General features: G+C 44.9%; 3 protein-coding genes across 5 annotated transcripts in view; 2 read left to right on the forward strand and 1 right to left on the reverse strand.

Annotated features, from left to right (window-relative positions):
* The first annotated feature begins 3,716 nt into the window (after positions 1–3,716).
* On the forward strand, positions 3,717–5,322 carry LOC106959993 (gastrula zinc finger protein XlCGF71.1-like). The gene has a single exon (XM_015052893.1). It carries the CDS (start codon positions 3,959–3,961, stop codon positions 4,700–4,702), a length of 744 nt encoding a protein of 247 aa, XP_014908379.1. The 5' UTR covers positions 3,717–3,958; the 3' UTR covers positions 4,703–5,322.
* A 1,803-nt stretch (positions 5,323–7,125) lies between these two features.
* Positions 7,126–9,024, forward strand: LOC106959986 (uncharacterized). 2 transcript variants are annotated; one of them, XM_015052887.1, is made up of 4 exons: positions 7,126–7,234; positions 7,363–7,452; positions 8,130–8,410; positions 8,485–9,024. In XM_015052887.1, the coding sequence occupies exons 1-4, from the start codon at positions 7,225–7,227 to the stop codon at positions 8,815–8,817; spliced, it is 714 nt and encodes a 237-aa protein (XP_014908373.1). In that variant the 5' UTR covers positions 7,126–7,224; the 3' UTR covers positions 8,818–9,024. The 2 variants fall into 2 exon arrangements, with proteins under 2 accessions (XP_014908373.1, XP_014908374.1); XM_015052888.1 differs by lacking the exon at positions 7,363–7,452 and having other exon boundaries at positions 7,191–7,234.
* A 7,400-nt stretch (positions 9,025–16,424) lies between these two features.
* LOC106959981 (TBC1 domain family member 12-like) overlaps positions 16,425–21,617 on the reverse strand; it is a 15,159-nt gene continuing 9,966 nt past the window's right edge. The window contains exons 3-13 of one of the 2 annotated variants that reach the window (XM_015052881.1): positions 19,115–19,224; positions 18,957–19,039; positions 18,740–18,857; positions 18,559–18,665; positions 18,391–18,474; positions 18,215–18,309; positions 18,078–18,149; positions 17,850–17,978; positions 17,631–17,740; positions 16,987–17,245; positions 16,425–16,917 (exon numbers count right to left, since the gene is read on the reverse strand). In XM_015052881.1, coding sequence (XP_014908367.1) covers positions 16,843–16,917; positions 16,987–17,245; positions 17,631–17,740; positions 17,850–17,978; positions 18,078–18,149; positions 18,215–18,309; positions 18,391–18,474; positions 18,559–18,665; positions 18,740–18,857; positions 18,957–19,039; positions 19,115–19,224 — 1,242 coding nt within the window. In that variant the 3' untranslated portion in view covers positions 16,425–16,842. Of the gene's footprint in view, positions 16,918–16,986; positions 17,246–17,630; positions 17,741–17,849; positions 17,979–18,077; positions 18,150–18,214; positions 18,310–18,390; positions 18,475–18,558; positions 18,666–18,739; positions 18,858–18,956; positions 19,040–19,114; positions 19,228–21,617 lie in introns of both variants that reach the window. The other variant, XM_015052880.1, reaches the window with a different exon arrangement.

The raw sequence follows: 21,617 nt of genomic DNA on the forward strand, positions 1-21,617 counted from the left end.
CAGGGTCTGAGGAACCGAGTCGGGATCACGGGGAGGATCTGGTGTCGGGTCTGGTTAATCCCGCGGAGGAACCAGGGCTGCTACGCCTTGATGCGCAATTTCGTACCACTGTTCCGTCCAAAACCTACTTCGGTTTCGTACCTGTTTTATCTAACGTGGCTGCCATGCAGAAACAAACCCCGGAAAGTTTCAGGGATTAAAGGTTTAATTTGTGGCTCTGGTGGATTTTTCGCGTTAAATGAGTGACGTACAGCCACGTCATCGTGTCGTATGTTGCTTTACAGTTAAATTTCCTAGAATGCAGATTACCACTAAGTGTTAGCATGCTAGCTGTTAGCGTGCTCACGGGGTTCGCTCCATTTGTGTCCCAGCGAGGAGTTCTGGCCACCGGAAGGAAGGCGGGGACGTTTGAACGCCATTTGCATCAGGCAGAGCACGCCTGTCTCCTGTCTCTTCCTCTCCAGGAGGAGACAGGATAGGAGGACTCCAGACAGGAGGAGACAGGAGGTCTCTGACTCCTCCTGTTGAGGAGTCAGAGACCGGAGGCTTTGGAGCGTCTGGTTAGGAAGGAGCATTCAAAACCTTTGACCTTTGGTTAAAATGATGCCTTTAATTCCAGTCTGCAGTGCAGACCAGAGAAAACTAAAGAGAATGCAATGTTGTGTAAATCCATTTATAGTCTAAAGACGAGCCGGCAGCTTGTCTTGAGGAAATAAAGGTGCAGAAGTTAATTAGACCGTAACATGCGCAGTCCGCTGCAGAACCAATGCAGATGAATTAAACTGAACTCTTCCTCCGGTCCACGGTACCCAGGAGAGCGGCCGATGCCTTTTTTTCATCCCAACGCCATTAGAAAGAAAACATCGTCACGGTTCTATAAATGGTGACAAGTACAGAAAGCTCATTTCATCTTTCGGCAGAATTGGTTCAGACCTGGACCGGATCAGAGTCAGACCGGTTCAGACCTGGACCGGATCAGAGTCAGACCGGTTCAGACCTGGACCGGATCAGAGTCAGACCGGTTCAGACCTGGACCGGTTCAGACCTGGACCGGATCTGAGTCAGACCGGTTCCTGATCCCAGCCGACCCGGATCTGCACATGTGGTAAACCTTTGGGTGGCCGTTCTGATCTCAGTGCCTCTGTCTGCAGATAAACACAGAGATGTCAGTCACAGCAGAGGGCAGGGCCGTAGAGTGGGGGGGCCAATGGGCCCCTGGCCCCCACAGTCGGCGGCTTTCGTCATTATGAAGAAAAATGTAGATGCATTAACTGCTTTATGTGTGAAGGGATCTGGATTCAGGTTCAGCTAGTGAATATTAACTAAACCGCATAAAAATGCGGCCAAGTAGCCGATGTTAATATGATTATAATTTGACCGGTAAAAATCGTACATGACTGATTTTTTTTTTTTTTATGTTGTTGGTCAAGATGATGGAGAACAAAAAGTCTAGTGCGACCTCTGCTTCTTACTGAATTTTGATTTATAAATTGTAATTTATTTAATAGGAATGCCCTACCACGGACTGGCGTTGCTAATTAGCTGTAGCTACATAAATATTTAGGGGCTGCACAGTGGAGCAGTTGGTAGCACCGTTGCCTTGCAGCAAGAAGGTCCTGGGTTCGATTCCCGGCCCGGGGAGTTTGCATGGTGGTTCTCTTGGGGGCTCCAGCTTCCTCAATAACTGTTGAGTTATTTCTGGATCCTAAATCAACCAGTCCTACAGCCATCACAGCTGCTCCATCAAACACATCTTGTAAATAATTAGGTGTGTCCATAGACGGCCATCCCACTTGGCACACACACGACAAAGGTTCAGCAGCGTCTTTCTTAGGCCTTCGATTCTAAAATGATGATGCTGATCTTCTACAGGGGAACCGTCGAGTCTGTTCCAGCATCACTGGAAGTCTGGAAATCTCACTGTTAAACTACAAGTTGAAAGTCTGGTGAAGACGGCGAGTAAGATCTGTCCTCTGATCAGCCGCCATCCTGTCTGATGGGTCACATCCTGTCAGAACACGTCCTCATGGGTTCAGGCTCAGGGTTCTGGTGTCAATAAGACCGTCTGAAACATTCGTTTGGACCCTCACCCAGCTCTACCTCACCACACACCCCCAACCCTGTCCATCAGCCTGAACGGGGCCTGGACGGTACCAGGAGGTCCAGACGGTACCAGGAGGTCCAGACGGTACCAGGAGGTCCAGACGGTACCAGGAGCAGCATGTAGAGGATGTTACTGGATACCGTGATGGGATGAACTGCAGATCTGACCTCTGAACTTTTATTGCTTGGCACTTTTGACCGTTTCTAAGATAAAAGTCTGATAAATGTATCTTATAAATTAGCTAAAATAAATCTTATTTTATCTTATCCTCCAAAAATATGAATGTCAGGTTAGTGTGTGTGTCTGTGTGTGTGTGTGTGTGTCTGTGTGTCTGTGTGTGTGTGTGTCTGTGTCTGTGTGTGTGTGTGTGTGTCTGTGTGTGTGTGTGTGTGTCTGTGTGTGTGTGTGTGTGTGTCTGTGTGTGTGTGTGTGTGTCTGTGTGTGTCTGTGTGTCTGTGTGTGTGTGTGTGTCTGTGTGTGTGTGTGTGTGTCTGTGTGTGTGTGTGTGTGTCTGTCTGTCTGTCTGTCTGTCTGTCTGTCTGTCTGTCTGTGTGTCTGTGTGTGTGTCTCTCTGTGTGTGTGTGTGAGTGTGTCTGTGTGTGTGTCTCTCTGTGTGTGTGTGTGTGTGTGTCTCTGTGTGTGTGTGTGTGTGTGTGTGTCCTCTCTCCCAGTCGTTCTGAACTGCAGGTGACAGGATTGGTGGATCTTAGTTTTTTTCAATCCAATCAAATTTAGAGAGATAAATGAAACATATTATTGAAAGCTTTTAAATCTATAAAGTCTAAATATTGGATATGAGTTGGAAATAAAATCAAACTGATCTTTATTAATCCCTTGAAAGCGTATGTTACGTTTGTGTCTAAACAGAATTGATCACAGAAAGTTATAATTCTGCCTGAACGGTGAATCAACTCATGAAAATCTTGAGTCGAATGAAAATTGTCGGTAAATCTGAACCCAGTCAGCTCGTCTCCATGGAAACGGCGCAGGTTCATTGGAAGTTCACTTTATCTCTGTCTTCAAAATAATTTTGATGAGTTGTGTAAAATTGCTTCTTTTTTATCCTCTGATGAATTGAAAACATTTATTGACGCCGTGTGATGATGTCATCATTATTTAATAAGTCACAGTCAGATGTGTTTATGTTCCACATCTAAAATCATTAAATGAGAGAAAATCAAATGAAGTCTGGGAGAGGAAGCAGAGGACCAGAAAGTTGAGTTACTGAAGTCAGAACCGGTTCTGATCAAGAGAAGCTGGTAAAGACTTCAAAATAAGAGCATGAATACAAACGTCTAACTACTTGAAGAATTTTTCAGTCGATAACCAAAACTTCAACACAACGTTGAACTTTATTCATCTGAAAGTTGGTAAAACTTTGACGGGTTGTGAATAAAACTGTCATAACTGAAAGTTTACAAACCAAGTAAGTTAGCATTTTAGAATTTATCCATAAAAATAAATTTACGGGAAGCTAACTGCACTAAACATTTGCAAAGTCAGCCAAAGTGCTAAAGCACTAAGCTAATATTAAGCTATGTTGTTAGAAATTTAGCACGTTACAATAAATTCATCCTGTTTAATGTTTTAACTGAAATATTTTCTGTTTGCTGATTTTCTTCCCGTTTGGTTCATCCAGGTTCTCCACCTGGTCGTCTCTGTGAGGAGGACGTCCGTAAAGACCAGCGGCTCCTTCACCAGGAGGAAGTCGGACCTCCCCAACAACTACAACTCCCCGAGATTAAAAGGAAGAAGAAACCACTGCAGCTTCCAGAGGTCAAAGACGAACATGACGAACTGTGTGTCAGTCAGGAAGCTGAGCAGCTCGTTCTGAAGCAGGAGACGGAAACACTGATGGTGACAGTCGAGTATGATGAACCCGAACCAAGCAACGACCCACTCCTCCCTCAGAGATCTCCCAAAGCCGAGACTCTGGAGTCAGGGACGAGCAGGTCTGAGGAGCTGGAAGTAAACCGTCTGTCTGAACCAAGCACAAGTAGAACACCTGTCAAATGTGACTTCTGTGAGAAAGAGTTCAGGTTTCAGTACGCCATGAGGAGGCATCGCAAAATCCACACCGGAGAGAAACCGTTCTCCTGCAAAACCTGTGGGAAGAGTTTCATCAGAAAGTTTGCTCTGCTGACCCACATGAGGGTCCACACTGGGGAGAAGCCATACTCCTGCTCCGTCTGTGGGAAATGTTTCCGCTGCAGCAGCGACCTGTCAAAGCACACCAGCATCCACTCCAGTGAGAAACCGTACTCCTGTGAAACCTGCCGGAAGAGCTTCACCACCAAGCGCAGTCTGATCCTCCACAGCCGGTGTCACTCAGAGGAGAAACCTTACTTCTGTCCCATTTGTCACAAAGGCTTCAGGAGGAGCGACAACCTTTCAGTTCACATGAGAACCCATATGGATGAGAAACTGTTCACATGTGAGTTCTGTGGTAAAAGTTTCAACCAGAACGTCCATCTGGTGATCCACAGGAGGACCCATACGGGGGAGAGCCCGTTCCCATGCAGCATGTGTGAGAAACGTTTTAAGAACCGCTCTGCTCTGAACAGTCATCTCCGGCTGCACGCTCCAGACCCGCTGTAGGAAACCAGAACAGAACCAGAACCAGGAGCTCTGCTGACGCGCCCAGTTTTCAGATTGTTTTATTCCTTCTGGTTCCTTTGAGGCATTTCCATGGTTTCCATTGTTTTCGGGTCAGAACCGGGTGTCTGGGTCCGGCTATCCTCAGAACTGCAGAACTTCTCCATGAGGACTTAAGGTCCAGAAACGTCTGGTGACCTTCTGACCTTTAGATCCCATCCAGGTTTATCTTGACTTTGTCCGTTTTCCATCTGAATGCATGAATTACATCTGCAGATTGTTTTTCAACTTAAATGTTAAATAATAAATCTAAATTATGTAGATATTTTCAGATATGAGAAAATCAGCTTCAGTTCAGCAGAAACATTTTAATAACTTTATGATGTGTATTTAGTAACAGCTTGAGGATTTCTGCTCTGAAGTACATTTAGATTTTCACACCATGAACCATCAGATGGGATAAATTGGAGGAAATTATATTTTAAATCAGAAATGAAATTATTTTCTTTTTGTTTAGAAACAACCTTTAAAGTCACTAAATGTTTTTTTAATTATTTCTGAGCCGCAGATGTTCAATAATCTGATTATTAAAAACTGAATTAAAATGATGTAAATATTTTTAGGAAATGACCTCAGTGGTGTTTCAACCCTCGGAGGATTCTACGTCTGTTCACAGTGTCAGATTTATTCATATAAACTTTACAACAGGTATGAAACTTCACCAAGGTGCTGCACAAAAACAACACAACAGAACGTCAATTAAATGCCAAAGAGTAAAAATGAGTTTTAAGTGATTCACACACACTGATGATGGGAATCAAACTGGCAACCCACCGACTGCAGGGCTCCACCTCAGACTTTGACTGGACCCGTTCAGAACCAGAACTGGGACAAAGTGGGACCAGTTCCTGAGGTTTCTGCTGGTTCTGGTTTTCAGTTTTAACTGTTTCAGAATCATAACTTTTATTCAAATTCAAACATTCTGACTGAATGTTGAAATCACATCCTGACTCTCATCGTCACCACTTCCTGTTTCTGCGTTTCTTTCTCTTTCTGAGTCAAACTCCACCCAAAGCTTCCACTATTATGAAATTAATAAAAACCCAACATCTTGCTTTGAACATCACAGATTTACATCAGACCCATAAACAGAAGTTTGGACGGGTTCCTAACTGAACGGTACTGCTGGGTTCTGTTCAGTATTACGGCCCGTTTCTAAAGTTACACTGTAAAAAAAATTCTAAGCAATATTTGGGTTTATTCAGCCTGTGGTAGAAAAAAAACTTCATTTTTTAGTCACAATTTCAGCGTGTTTATAAATGTCAGTTTCAAACTAAATATCAGACTTTAAACATTTAGCTGAGAACTAAATGTTTAGTTTGGAACATTTAGAAACGAATAACAGCAAAAATATGAATGTTAAAAATATTTTCTTTTCTCTGACGGGCTAAATGAAGAAAAATGAGTAAAAGTTTATTTTGCTGTAAAAGTGGAAAATTATGAACCTGGGATGTTTAGTGAAGAATTTCTACACATTTCATGCATGTTTACAGTTATTGTGTTGAAACCATTTTATTTGTGTAAAATCTGGGATCCTCCTGGAGTTCTGATAAATATCTGCATCAGCAGATGACCAGTCCAGCTTATCCACCCAGTCAGACGTCCCAGTTCCTCCAGTTCCTCCAGTTTTCACTCAGAGCTTTAAGTTTAATTTTCTAAGTTAATTAAAAATGTTTGTGTCTGAAGAAGCCCGCAGCATCACTCCTCCTGGACCAGCATGAAGGTTGGTTTTTTTATTCTGTTAAACTCAACAGAACGTTACGACATGAAGCTGCTTCCTGCCAGGTCAAAGGTCAGATGGAGTGGTTCAATGAAAAAATGTTATCAGTAAAGGTCAAATAAAACCCCAGAGGTTAAAGAGTCTCCCGCACAAATATTATTATTCAGAACCGGTTCTGGTCCAGGTTCTGGTCAAGGCCCGGTTTTACCTGATGGTTTCTGATTCATTCTGATATTTTTTTTCTGAACTTCCTGTTTTGTCATCGCTTGTGTTTTCACAGGAAAATTCCTCAGAGCGTCTGACCTTTGACCTCTGCTGAGGCCATCTGAGGTTCTGCTTCTGGCCTTTACAGTGACAGCAAACCGAGCCGAGTTCTGCAGGTCCGCTTGGTTCCTCCGACCCGGTCCGTTTCACCAGAACCTCGGCCCTGAAGCGGGTCGGCTCTCAGTGGATCTGAAGAAATGATTCAAAATGAAACAAAAATATTTCAATAAAGCGGTGAGCCCGCAGCATGACTACTTTCTAAATTGCGTCTTTGTCTGATGGGAGAAGTGATGTCATATCCTGTTACTAATGTCAGGAAAGCTGCTGGACAGGAAGTTGGCCAATGTTTGGTCTCCTGGAGCAACCTTTGTTGACAGAAATGTTGCTGGCTCTGCCCCGACGCCGGCCCTTTAAAAGGAAGACGTCCGCTCTGCAGCAACACTGAAACGTCCCGCAGCAGCTGAAGGCACCGCGCTGGAAGATGCGTTCAGGTAACTTTGAAATATTCCACATCAGTAACAGAACTTTATTTATTCTGAGGTGAACTGGACTCCACCAGAACCCGGCCGTTTCCTTCTTTCAGTGTCGTTACCATGGTTACCGTTTGTGTCGTTTCCAGGAAGGATGTTCTGGTTCAAAGCGGTCCTGCTGGTTTTGCCCGTCTGCTCCAGTTTCCCAACAGAACCGAAGGTTTCTGCTGCACTGAAAGGTTCCGACCCAAACCCGCAAAAATAATAATAATTACTTCTGGTTAAAATGTCAGATTCTGTCCAAATGTTCCAGGTTCTGAAGAAAAAACATTTTTATTCTTCAGAGGATCTGAAATAATCTGACTTTTTTTCCCCATTTGGAAGAAAGTTATAAAATTATGATTTATGGATGGGTTCTGCGGTGAAACCAGGTTCTGATCCAGGTTCTGGTTCTGGAAACAGATTTGAATTTAGAAGAAACGATTTCAGCTCCAAAGCTTCTGGTTTCATTTATTTGACTGAAAGTTTCTTTTCAGATATTTTTAGGTTTTTTGTGGGACAAAAATTTGAAGAAAATCTAAAGATCAGTTTGAGGTGAAAGTGAGGCGGATCCAGGTGAGGCAGATCCAGGTGAGGGATCCAGGTGAGGCGGATCCAGGTGAGGGATCCAGGTGACCAGGTTCAGTAACAGTCGACATGCAGGAAGTAGGCCAGCAGATTTAAATCAATAAACCAAAGAGGATTTTTCATGTTTTCTTCACAGAAACTTTAGTTTTAATCAGCAGGAAGTTCCGATTCAAACATTGGAGTTTCCAAATTAATGACTCAAAACTTTTTCTCCAAGTAAAACTTATGAAACTTTAATGTTTTCTCCATAACTGGCAGAGTGTAAAATGAGTTTCTGACCCGACTGCAGGAGTCCGGGACATTTATGAAGAGCTGTGGCAGAATAACACGGACGTGGCCCAGCAGACGCTGACGGTTCCCTTCCTGCAGCACATGCAGCGCGGCGACCTGCAGGCCGACGACTACGTGGCCTTCATGATGCAGGACGTCCTGTACCTGCTGACGGTGACGGACCTGCTGGGGAACATGAGCCGCAGGCCGCTGCCCAACGACCTGAAGACGTTCATGCAGGATCGCTACCAGAGCTACCAGAGCTTCTCCAACTACATTCTGGACCGGTTCAAGCTCAAAGTAAGGAGGTTTTCCTCAGGTTGGTGAAACACCGAGAGGTTTTGGTCCTGAACTTCTGCTTGCTGCTCTGCCAGGCGCCGCTGGACATCAGACCCATCCCGGCCTTGGAGCGGTACCTGCTGGACTACAGAACCATCATGGACAAGGAGAAACCCATCTTCTTTGCCGTGAGTCTGCTGCCCTGCTCCAGGCTCTGGATCTGGATCGCCAACAGCCTGGAGGAAAGCTACTGCAACGCCTACTTCGTCTGGAAGAAGGGCAACATGCACGGCAACCCGGAGAAGCACTACAAGGTTCTGCTCAACAACAACCTGAAGACGCCCAACCAGATCAAACGGGCCAACCAGATCTTCAGGCAGCAGATGCAGAACGAGCAAAACTTCTTCGCCGCTTCGCTGGTGGAGTAGAGCGAAGTCTGGTCCCCGAACCGGAACCGGTTCCAGAAGCAGAGTGAACTCTCAACTCTGGTACCGGAACCGGTTTACCACAGGTCTACATCCAGTCGGATCACGACAAACAGCAGCTTAACGTAGAAAGAATATTTAAGTAGTTCCAGCTGTTATGAAATGATAATTATCGATCTGAATAAATAAAGTCTGATTTCATTTCTCCGATTCCTGAAGTTTCACATCAGCTTCAAGCATGAACACATCAGTCTCTACGGTGGCCTGCAGGGCTCAGAACCACCATAAATACAAATACCAGACATGTTTAGCATTACACCATGTTCCAAATTATTTTCTCAGATTTTCCTTAATAGTCGATGCAAATGATGGTCAGTATAATGTTCAAGTCATGAACTATTAAAGTATAAATCTAATTTTACTGAACAAACCTCCAATGAGAACAGTATTTCTTTCACAAATAAAAAACTCAAACTGTTCCCAATTATTATGCACAGCAGATTTTCTAACCATTTTATGGATTATAAAGTGCAAACGGTCATTCTTTGAATGTTCAGCATTACGTGGTCACAGGTAGTGAAATCAAAGCCATTTCAATGTAAAACATCCTGACAGACAGCTGCATGTTAACGTAGGACCTTCTTTATATCAGCTGATCGATTCCTGCTTCCACTGAACTTGTGAGTTTGTGGATCGTTTCTGCTTTAATTTCTCTGCAGGATGTCAGAAAACCTTCCAGAGCCGCTGATTGACCTGAACTGCATCTTGGTCTGAACCCTCAGATCTTCTGCTGGAGGAAACTCCAGAGGTTCTCAGTAGGTCAGAGGTCAGAGGAGGATGGTGTCCGCACCATGAGTTTTATGCCCATAGCAGCCAATGACACAGAGGTATTCCTTGCAGCTTTCTTTGTCATGCATGAAGATGATTTTGCTACTGAAGGTCCGGCTCNATTTTTCTTACAAATTTCTGACTTTACAATCTCAGAGAATAACTTCATCTTGCTGCTGTAAATTTGTGAATTTAATTATTTAAAATTATATTTATAATTATAATTTATAATTATCTTTATAACTTTTCAATACTGGACAATATCCAAGTTTAATCTTGTCAGTTGATCTAGTTTTAATTACACAATAGATTTTAGTTACTAGTATTATTTATTTACTTACCAACAATTATAATTTTATGTCTTCTTTGATTATTTTTGATCATTTATTGTCAGAGTTTAGAGATTAAATGTCTATAAAGCACTTTGTGTCACACTGGTATATATTATATTATGCATAAAAAACTAAACAAACTATTAATACGAACTTAAATCAGACCAAACTTCTTCTCTGTCTTTTTAGATTAGTTGTAATTACCTAAATTATTTCTACTTGCCAAATGCCAGAAAACTTGATCAGAACATTTTTTTAGTGATTTAGAGAAACAATGTGTGTGTAGTTTTATTTGGTGAATAAAAACTTCTGGAATCAACTTTATATGTTCAAACGGAAAATCCAAGATGTTTAACATAAATCTATTTTATCCACATAACATAACAAATGTTATGTTATGTTATGTTATGTTATGTTATGTTATGTTATGTTATGTTATGTTTCAGTGTTTTGGGTTAATCTTCCATTAATCTTCACCAAAGTACAACTTTATTACATTTTACAAAGGAAAACTTACATTTTCAAAAAATTATAAATGGTCCTTTTATGGTTTAAATTATAAACATTGAATATATATTATTATTATTATTAAACACATATTTTCTGACTTTTTGTAAAACATAAACCATAAAATAAACTAAGAAACCATCAGTTTATTTTATGTATCTGTAAAATGATTATTTCACAGATAATAATTAATCTGTGAAGCCTGAAGGTGAAGCTGTGAGGTCAGTGAAAGACGTGATTTAATGAAGGCGTAGAGATGCGAGACGTGAAGGAAAAGTTGGGTTTGCGGCGTTTTGTTCCTCGCTGCCCTTTTCCTCTCTGGAACACCACTGGTGGCACATTCAACCGCTGAAGCTGCCAGCCAATCGCCTCGTCTCGTCTGCCCTGTCACCCTGTATCATAGGGGTCAAAGGGCGCTGTGCCTCCCAGTTAATGAGCCGGTGGGCACCCTACGTTCCCCCCAGCTCAGTGAACTCCCAGAATGCAGTGGGAGTTGGGGACGAAGCAGAAAGCAGGAGGAAGGTAGCGGCTCTGGCGATGTGCGAAGTTTACCTCCGACCCTGAAAGTCCACCTTCAAACACGCAGGAGTTTGGTTAGAGAAATATGCCGCGAGTTTCCCTCGGTGCTAACTGCTCACCCTTGTAATCAGATCATGCCTGCTGAGGGGTCAGGAACAAAGACATGCAAATTGTAATTAAATGTGCAGCGCTGGGCCGGAGCCCGTTTGATCGCTGAGCCCTTTCATGCCCCCTAATCGCTGCTGACAGCCCCTTCCAACAGATTCTGTGACAAACTTCTCGATTCAACTGAGGGGGATTTTTGAACTTTGCTTGTTCCTGCGGCCTTGGCTCCAGGTCTGTCAAACAATCCAAATCAATGACCCAATTGACCACTGGGCCCCTCGTTGATAACCTCAATGAGCTCTATGTTGCCATTCATTGTGTCGAAGGGCTACATGCCCGCAGCATTTTATGGTAATTAAACACTCGTTTGGTTCTGAGCCTGAACACAAACACTGGAGGTCCAGAAATCACGGGGCGGCTCCGGGGGGATGCAGGTGCAGCGAGAGGACAGAGAGATGCTCCGACCGCGGGACTTTCCCACCAACATGGCCCCGCGCCACTGGCACACTCATTAGGTCATTACAATAACGAAGGGGGCATTTTTTGTTTTATTAAAAAACTCATTATTCCCACAACAAAGGGCACGTACTGACCTCATTGGTGCCCCTGTTATCTGAATATGCTTTTATATAATGGAGCATCTAATTGCAACTCGGCGCCGCAGCTTTCCCTCCGTCCGACCCGTCGGTTTCCGCTCTACGAGGAGTGAAAGGAGAGCTAAAGAGGATCGGCCCTCGGGGGCCACTGACCTAATGGGAAACCGGCTTGAGTTCCTGCCGCCGCAGGAAGCTCTGAGAGGTGTAACCCCTCTCAGACCTTTTCACCTCCGTCTGCAGCCCAAATGGTTTTCTTTGAGAAGCACAGAAGAGAAAACGGGTTGGAAAAAGAAGAAACATCACCTCCAGAGAGATGGAATGTGATTTAAAACTGCATCCAAACCCAATCAATGGCAGATAAACAGCAGGTTTTTATTATGATGATGAATTTAATCATGTAAAAATCCCTGATTTGATCAGTGACGGACTGGATCGCCCTCTTTGCTCCATGATTGTTGGCTTTTAATGTCAATGTTAGACCAATGATTTAATAATCAGAATATGTTTTTGTTTCAGAGGCTGGTATCTTATGTGGCCTTAAAGTAGGAGAACTATGATAACTGATGAGGTCAGGATTAGGGTTATACCATAACTTACTCATTAAAAAGTTCTCCACACTAACTTTTAATCACTAATCATAAAGAATACTTCCACTAAATCTAACGTGCTTTACCAACATAACATTTAGTGGCAGCTAACGCTAAAGCACCAGCATGGCATTTAAATCTAAGAGTCAGTGGAAAGACTTGGAAGCTGATGCCGTCGATGTTCTCCATCTAATCTGAGTTAAACTAAACCATCAGTTTAAAGACGTTCAAACATGCAGGAGACAAAAAGGCCTGAAACTAGTGGAGCTTTTAGAAAGTTTTGACTCAGGAGGCTGGAATTAGAAAACCAGAGTTCACCTTCATCCACTTCACCACCACTTTGTGTTTGAGTCGTCTGTCACCTCATATTCCAATAAAACCCATGTCAGAAATTAATTTTTTAATAAATTGGAGTCTAAGAATGGAAGGAAAATTCACAAAAGAATGAAGCAGATTTAAGAAAACTGGAGATATCTCAAATGAAATGATCTCAGGTTGATGAAAATGTAATAAACACATCAGGAATCATCCATTACTGCCTGGATTAGAGTTTGAATTCTGTGGACGTCTGCAGAGATTTAAGATGCAGACGTGATGAGTGGAGAAGAAAAGACTGAACTGAAAGAATAAAGAGTTTAGTAGGAGAGATGAGTGATCCAGTCATCAATAAGGCTCCCAGACGTCCCACAGGACAGGAAACGGCGTGTTGACCAGCCGAGTCTACACCTGGTTCTCTCTGTTCAGCTCCTCTGTTTCATCCTCACAGAGAAAAGTTAAACTTCCTCTGACCGTAACGGTCCAGCAGCAGAGGAGACGGTTCTTTCAGCTGATGCAGAAAAGATTCTCTGGTTTCATCTCTTCCTTACACCAGAATGAGACCCGATCGGCATCAGGCCACAGGTCAGGGGAAAGTTAGAGCAAGTCCATCAAGACTTCGACACAAATTCAGTGATGAAAGCCGCCACGTTTTGTTTCTGCAGACCTGGGACCAGAATCTCAGGACATCCTGAAGGTCTTGACTTGGATTTGGGATTAAAAACTCGAAGCCTGACTTTCGACTTGCCTTGATTTGAATAAAGCTTCTCTAACTCCTCTGAGTTAGAGAAAAACACTTGACACTTTACTTGGACTTTATCGCCAAAGACTTGAGACCTGATTTGGATTAACATTCTAAGGATTTGAGACTTGACTGTAGGTGAAACATTTGACTTGGATTTGCCCCTCAAAGACTTGACACTTGACTTGAAATGTCTTGGATTGACTTGTGTTTGACTTGGACCTGTGGCAAAATATTTGAGACCGGAGTTAGAACAACCCCTGAAAAACAGCAGACTTGAGTTTGAGCAAAATACGACTCGTTTTTAAGACTTGAAGCTTCACTTGGCCTTTCGTTTCAAAGACTTCAGTCTTTTGCAGGTAAAGACCGGGACCTGAAACAGACTTTATTATCAAAGTCTTGACATTTATCCTGACCTGCTGAGAAAGACTTGAGATGTGACTTGGGAAAATGACTTGTAAACAAACAAGGCGTTGATGATCCATCACAAACCTGTGCTGAGTTCATTAAGTGGTGTGAAAACACCCGTCAGGTTTCCCCTCCGCTGGGTCTGTTCTGCTTTCTTACCCTCATCCGCTCCATGCCAGGCAGCTCTCCTTTGCCCTGACCTCCCGCCTCCTGCTGGGGCATCTCAGAGGCCCTCAGGGGCCCTGCTGGGCTCCTTCTTCCTCTCCGGCCCGCCTCTTCAGGAAAGACCTCAGACGGCTGCCAAATAGCTTCCCAGGCCCCATGTCGGCCCCACTCCTCGTCCTCCACTGGCCTCGGAAATACCTGAGGCCCCCGGGTGAGGGAACCTGCCGCCGCGGGGTCTTCACACGCCGTTTGAATCAGCGTGGAGAGAGAGATCTGCAGCCAGCTGAGGTTAGCATCTCAGCTCTCCAGTGACGAGTTTGTCTTAATTAGATCAGAAGAACTCAAACCGAGACGTGTCGACTTCTGTAGTTTCTCTCAGAAGAAACTATGATTCTAGTAACACGACAACCTGAGAACGAAGATACTTTTGTTCAGTGGGCTGGAAAACAAGAACTGAGTAAAAATGAAAGAAAGGGAAACATCTCCCAGTTCCTGCTCTGAACTATTTCATTCATTCATAGCTTAGCAGCAGAGAAGCAGCAGAACAGTGAAGGAGACTTAAAGCAGGTCCTCTGGCTCCACCTTGTGGCAGCAGCTGCGCACTGCACCCTGCTGGTGTTTGGTAACAAGCAAACCGACTTCTCTACAAACTGCTGCACTTCTCACATTCTCCAAATCTAACTTTGGAAACAAACAGAACAAAAGATAATGAGTGTTTGTGAACGCAGCAGAAAACACAAGAGCAAAAAATGAGGAGCAACTGGAGTAAAATTATGACTGAGGGTGAAAAGAAGGGAAATTATTTACCGAAATGAAAAATAATAGAACTGAAGCCAAGTTCCTTCCTGCTAAATGAGTTTTTACTCTCTACTGTCACCACATGGATTCTAATTAAGGCGGATTGATGTAAAGTCACAAGCCATTGTCAGATGTCGCCCCCTGCTGGTCCAGGAGGAGTTAGCGCTGCTGGGTTTCCTTTGATAGAAACGTTTTAAACTACTTTGATTACTGAACTGTTTGGGATTGTATTAAAATGACTTTTGTGTTGTATTAATAAACATAATTTAATTCATATTTTAGTTGGACAACATTTACATTTACTAAACCAAAGAGAGCAGAGCCATTTTACTTTATTTTATGAAGACCTGTAATGAAGTATATTGTGAACCCAAGTGGGAATGTTGGTGGTCATAATGTTTTGGCTGATAGAGCCCAGTCCAGAGTCAGGTTGCTTAGATATTTATTTACACATCAGACTAGTGGCGTCATATGAAAAAGAACATTTTTACAGTTTATTTACATCAACTGTAAGGCATTATGGGAAAAAACACTGAAGTGAAACAGAGAAGCTAAATAAGCGTAAAATATAAAACAGCTGAAACGTTTAAATAATAAAACATGTTGATGGAATAAGTTCAGTTTGAAGTCGACGTGGGAGAGAAAGTGGATCCGGTTAGTGAAACACAAGCAGAGACCAGAACCAGAACCGGATCGGTTACTTTCCAAACTGGTAGAAAATCTTTGTAGTTTTTAATCCATTTTAGTTTCATTTGAATAATTTACAGCGTTTGGATCAGGAAGCAGTTTAATACTTTAACGTCGGAGCGTCTGCTGCCGGTACCGAAGGTCCGTCCGGTCGGGTTAGTGTTGTACCCAAAGCTTCATCCGGAACCAACACAAAGCGGGTCGATCCAGATTCTGATACGTAAAGATTCACACTTTGGTCGAGTTTTATTTTGAAAGAACCACTTCCTGCCTGAAGCTTCTAGTGTTGAGCAACCAGGTTCTGGGTTCTGTACCTCCAAACGGAACCAGAACTAGAACCACCGACATGTTCCTGGAAACATCAACTCTTCCTCTGATGCTCCCCAGGTGTGAAAAGGTCAAAGGTCAACATGTGAGGATGTGTTTTAATGTGAACAGGAACCGGTTTGGATCTTCACCTTGGATTCTAACGTTCCTCACAGTCGGGCCAGGCGGTTCTGCTGGTCCGATCGGGTCCACCCTGTTCCCAGCGTGGGGTCGGACCGTGGAGGTGATGAAACCCGACCGACGTTTGGGTTCAGAGAGCGAAAAGGAACCACGGAGGAAACGGACCGGAGAGGAACCACAGTGCCGACCAGAACCAGAACCAGGACCAGAAACAGAAACCTGACCAGAAAGAGAAACCTGACCAGAACCAGAACCAGGACTAGGACCAGAAACAGAAACCTGACCAGAACCAGAACAGAACCAGAAAGAGAAACCTGACCAGAACCAGAACCAGGACCAGGACCAGGACCAGGACCAGGACCAGAACCAGAACCAGAACCAGAACCAGAACCAGGACCAGGAGAGGTAGGAGTGTTTTGGACTCGGTGGGAATGTTGGGCACCACACAATGTGATGCGTTTAATGAACAGGGAAAAAAAATCTGATTTTTCAGCATCTGACCTGCTGATGGGACTAAAACCATCAGAGCTCCTGGGTCGGGTCCGTTTGGGTTTTTAACGATATTTATGACTAAAAGGTGTAACTTCAGGTTCCTCTCGCTCTTCCTCAGTATTTCTGCTTCTTCATCGTCGCTGAGTCACATGATCTCAGGGTCAACCCTGCTGCTGACCTCTGGGTGCTGGTGCAGGAGGAGCTCACAGTTTTACTCCTGGAAGGCGACCAGCAGGCGGGTAAACAGAACCAGAGCGGCCCGTTGGGTCGGTTCCGCTGGGTTCTGCAGGAATAAAGTGCTGAAAGGAAATCTGGATCCAGAGGAAGCATGCAGCACATTCTGACACGTCTGAATCCTCCGTCTGGGATAAATACTGCTTCAGCTGATCCAGGAAGTAGAGAGGAACTGGACCGGAGAGGTTCTGGAGCTGTTCCCCTCCCGGCCAGCAGAGGGAGCACCAGAAAGTCCAGCCGTCTCTCGGCTCCATGTTGGGGCGGCGTTAGCTCCTCAGAGCCGGGCTGCCGGACTTCTCCGCCTCTCTGACGTTCCCGTCCTTCATCACAGCGGAGAACACCTGCAGACAGGAAGCAGGAAGTTACACAGGAAGCGGCTCCGGAGTGATTCTGCGGGAGTGGGAGCGGACCTGGGCCCAGCGGCGGTTCCGGCTGATCATGTGCGTGTTGGCCATGGCGGTGAACAGCGTGTGCGGCTGCAGGTCGTCGGGGAGACGCGTGAGGAACTGGGCGATGTGGATGAAGTCCATCTGCAGCAGGACGTCCTCGAAGAGGCGCAGGATCCCCAGGCCGGTCCGGAACAGGCTCTCCTCGCCGTCCCGGCAGAACACGTCCCAAACCCGGCACGCCACGTCCAGCGGGAGAGACTTACTGTACAGCGTGAAGATCCTGGACGGACCAGGCAGGGAAAAATTATACACATTAAAAATAATAATAATCATTTCAGTTTCAATTTTATTCTTTTCAAAATCTTTTATAAAGGTTTATTATATATTTCAATAATATATCATTTTAAATATTCTTTTGTTCTGGAAAAATATACTGTCTGATATTTTTAGGGAGAAATAAGTTGAAAAAATATATTTTAAAAAAATGTTTAAAAACTAGATTGAAAAAAGTTTTAATATATTTTTAAAATGTTAAAAATATTTCAAAACTTTTTGAAAAATATGCATTAAAAAGTTTTAGAAAATAACATTTTATATATTTTTTTAATTTGAAAAAGCAAATAAATGTATATACAAGTATATTTATTGAAAATCAAAGCCCTCACCAGTCGATCAGGTAGAGGTCAGGGGTCAGGCTGTTGGTCTGGAAGTGGCTGAAGAGTCGAGGAAGATTCTCCTCAAAGAAAATCTCGAAGGCGGCGAAATACTTCAGCATCTGGAGGGACAGAGAGAGACGGGTCAGCGAGGTTCTGCTGTGGTTCTGCTGGGGGTCTCGTGATGCTCTGGTGTCGCTCTGGTGGTCTCCATGGTAACCGTCTCCTCACCAGCTCGTGGTCCACCCTGAAAAAGGCCATCTGACACGGCTTGTTGAGGAGGTTGGCGAAGGTGATGAAGGCTTCGGCTTCCTCCAGGTTCAGGATCAACACGGCGGCGATGAACGACATGCCCTGGACCTGCAACACACAGAACCGGGTTGGACTGGGTCGGGACACACAGAGCGGCCGTGGAGCCCGTCAGAACCGATCCGGGGCGGTTCTGAAGGGCGGACTCACGTAGCCGATGTCAGGTCGGTAGCAGGTGTAGGCTCCCAGCACGCTGTGCAGCAGGTCGTGGTACGGCCCGCCCTGCGGACAGAACACAAACGGGTCAGAGCGAACCGGGCCCGGCGGCGCCGCTGCAGGTCCGGTACCTTCTGGAAGATGAAGAGAGACGGGAAGGTTCTGGAGATGTCCAGCTTGATGAGGTCCAGACTGGACTCCCGGTCCGCCAGAGACGCTCCTCCGTCTGCAGAGAAACAGAACAAACCGGGATGAGCCGGCCCGCCGACCCAGGTCAGAACAGAACCTTCAGAACCAGGACCGGTACCGCTCTCGTTGTCGTTGACCGAGCTTGTCTCGCTGTAGCTCCTCCACTTCTCCTTGGCTCTGGACAGGAAGATCTCATACAGTTCTACAGAGACAACCAGAACAGGGCCTTAGAGACCCAGAACCAGAGAGGAGCAAACAGAACCAGAACCCAGACCCGGGTCGGTACCTGCTGTGATGTTGAGCTCGTTGCCGATGGCCAGGCTCCAGACTCGTCCTCGGACTCCAGGAGGAAGGCCCTGCCACCAGAGGTCCCGGACGCGCCTCGTCCCCTTCCTGAACACACACAGGGTGAGCTGCTGACCCCTGACCCCACTGACCCCACTGACCCCTGACCCCGGAGAACCTACATGGCGTCCCAGTGCGGCAGGATCTCGGTGTTCCAGACCACCATGGCGTTGGAGATGCTGTCCTCCTGCCGGTGTCTCTCCTTCATCTGGCGCTTCTTCTTCTGGGCGTCCTTCATCTCTGGAGACAAGAGGTCAGAGGTCAGGGCTCTGCACCAGAGCGTCCTGGGGGTCAGAGGTCAGGGCGCTGCACCAGAGCGTCCTGGGGGTCAGAGCTCACCTCTCCTCTTGGCTCCTGCCACCATCTCCTCGTACTCCAGCTTGTGTCTCTGCGTCTCCTCCAGGGACTTGGCCGGCAGGTTCCTGGGGACAGACAGAGGACAGTCAGCTGGCCAGACCGTCGTCATGGCGACCCGGGACGGTTCTGGCGGGACTCACGACGGCCGGTCCTCCAGAATCAGAGCGGTGGTGGACAAAGGCTCAAACTCCAGGTTCTTCCTCCTCCCTGCCGCCGGGGGGCGCTGTGGACACGGCGAGTCCTCGTCCTCCTGCTGAGGACAGACAGACAGGAGCTGAAACCCAAGCGGTTCTGGACGGAGACACCAGAGCTCCCTGCATGCTGATGAGGACACGTCCAGCTCCTGATGAATGGACGTGTCTGTAGCGGAACAATGAAGGACTGATTCAGACGAGGACAGCTGCACACCAACAACAGAATCCTTTCATATCGCCGCTTCCACCTCCGGCCAGCAGGGGGAGACAGAGGAGGACAGGATCAGACTGACTGGCTGTTCATCTGACCAGCAGAACCCAGACCCGGTCCAAGTCCAGATCAGGAATCCCAGGAAATAAAGGAGAGATCGTCCTTCCACATAGTTTAACGCCTGAAGACTCTGTTTCCTTTTTCTGCAACAAGTGATTAGAAACTGAACCGTCTCACCTGCTTCCAATAATCAACCTCACCTTTTTTTCCTTATTCCCCCCTCCTCTATTTTTCTGCTTTTTTTCTCTCCTTTTTCTGTTTTCTAATTGTTCATCCTTTTTGTTTTTTCCTGTTTTTCTTTTTTATAATTTGTTTCTTCATCTTGTCTTTTTTCCACTTTCTCCTTTTTCCCTTTCTCTCTTTCCTTGATATTCTCCTCTTTTTTCTTTTTAAATTTTTTGTCCCCTTCCTTTATCCTTTCTTCTCCTATTTTCCTTATTAAATTCCTCCCTTTTTCTTTTCTTTCCTGCTTTTTTCATTTTTTCTTTTGCTTTGTTTTTCCAATGTTTTCTCTTGTCATTTTTCCTTTTTTCCCGTTCTACTTTTTCTCCTTTTGTCTTTATTTTCTCCTCTTTTCTCTTTTCCATTTTTCCTTCATTTTGTCCTTTGTTGTTGGACATTGTGTCTAAATATTTGTGGCAATGTGTCAGAATTTACACCTCCATTATTCTCCAATAAAAGGCCTCCATGATCAGAGTCTGGTTGGTTCTGACCCGGTTCTACTCAGCAGAACCCGGCCAAGCTTTAGGTCCAGTCATCGGTTCCCTCTCAGTAAATTCCCACCAACCAGACTCAGAGTCTCAGCTGTTTCTATTTCATCCCTGGAGTAGAAAACATCCGTCTGTCCTGTAATCACATCTGGGAACGCCGTGGCAACTGGGACCGCCGCCATCTTCCTCTTCCTCCTCCTCCTCTTCCTCCTGACGTGTCAGCCCCTCTCAGCCAAGCCACATGTGGCGTCAGCTTTCCCTGAGTCATGTGATCTGAGCAGAAACGGCAGCAGCTGCCAGACGGTCTGAGCAGCAGGAAGAGTCGCGGCGGGCGCAGCGCTCTGAGGGAGCGGCCATGTTGCTGCTGATCGCCCCTAAACACCAACCCAGCAGGGAGAGAGAGAGGGTGGAGCGTTGTTGTTATGATCTGCTTCATCTACAGCCGCCTCCGTGTGCCGGTCGCTTAGCAACCACCAACACCCCCATGAAACCCATTTACAGACCCAGTTGAGCCGTGAAAACAGGCGAGAACCGGACCGGACCGGACAACAGGTGGTCCGGAAGAAAAACCAGCAGCAAACTGGTTTCTATGGGAAACTGGTTTGGTGTTTTTGTTCCACTGCTAATAAAATCCAGCTGTGGATTTACTGCTGCATCTGGGCCAAAATCAGGACCAAACCTTAGAACTGCACTGCAAAAACACAAAATCAAGACAAGGACTTCTGAGAAAGTTTCTAGTGCAAATATCTAGAAACATTTGAAATAAGAAAAAACTAATTTAAAAGTAATTTTTCAGCACAATATAGGAGCTTGTTTTAAGTCAATAATTCCTCTTTCATTTTTCTACTTATTATTTTACTAAATTAATGAATTACTTACATCACTCCATTATAAATATGTTATGAGTTTTATAGCTTATGGTTATATTTGTGTTATTAATATTTAACACCATGGATGGAGGAGCTTGTCAACTAATAAGTAATTTCCCCTTGAGATCAATAAAGGATACTTTATTATATTTTATTTTAGCATTAATAATAAAAACTTAAGTTATAAGTGAATAATCTGCCAAGACATTTTAACTTATAATATGGTAAAAATGTCTTGCTCCCCTGGCAGATTATTTCCCTTATAACTATACTTTTTCATCAAAATTAAGGAATTATTGACTTAAAACAAACATCTATACGCTGCTGAAAGGTTACTTGTAAGTTAGTTTTGTATTTTTAAAGTGTAATAAGATATTTGGACCACAAACTGCACCAAAATATTTGGATAGATTTTGTGTTTTTGCAGTGTGACGATGTTCCAAACTAAGTTTCTGCCTTGGTTTGGTTTTGTTGAGGCGGTATCATGCTGTGGGATTGGATAATTGGCTCAGCCTCTGCTCAGCGTCTGCTCAGCGCCTGCTCAACCTCTGCTCTGCGTCTGCTCTGCGTCTGCTCTGCGTCTGCTCTGCGTCTGCTCT

This window comes from Poecilia latipinna, unplaced genomic scaffold, assembly GCF_001443285.1.
Source record: "Poecilia latipinna isolate Pla-1442-1.1 unplaced genomic scaffold, P_latipinna-1.0 Scaffold1143, whole genome shotgun sequence".
Classification (NCBI taxonomy): domain Eukaryota; kingdom Metazoa; phylum Chordata; class Actinopteri; order Cyprinodontiformes; family Poeciliidae; genus Poecilia; species Poecilia latipinna.

Excerpts from the sequence above, each read along its gene's own strand:
- LOC106959993 (XM_015052893.1), top strand. The coding sequence starts at position 3,959 with ATGGTGACAGTCGAGTATGATGAACCCGAACCAAGCAACGACCCACTC.
- LOC106959986 (XM_015052887.1), top strand. Across the intron at positions 7,453-8,129 it reads GGTTTCTGCTGCACTGAAAG|GAGTCCGGGACATTTATGAA; the intron begins GTTCCGACCCAA and ends ACCCGACTGCAG. Across the intron at positions 8,411-8,484 it reads TGGACCGGTTCAAGCTCAAA|GCGCCGCTGGACATCAGACC; the intron begins GTAAGGAGGTTT and ends CTGCTCTGCCAG.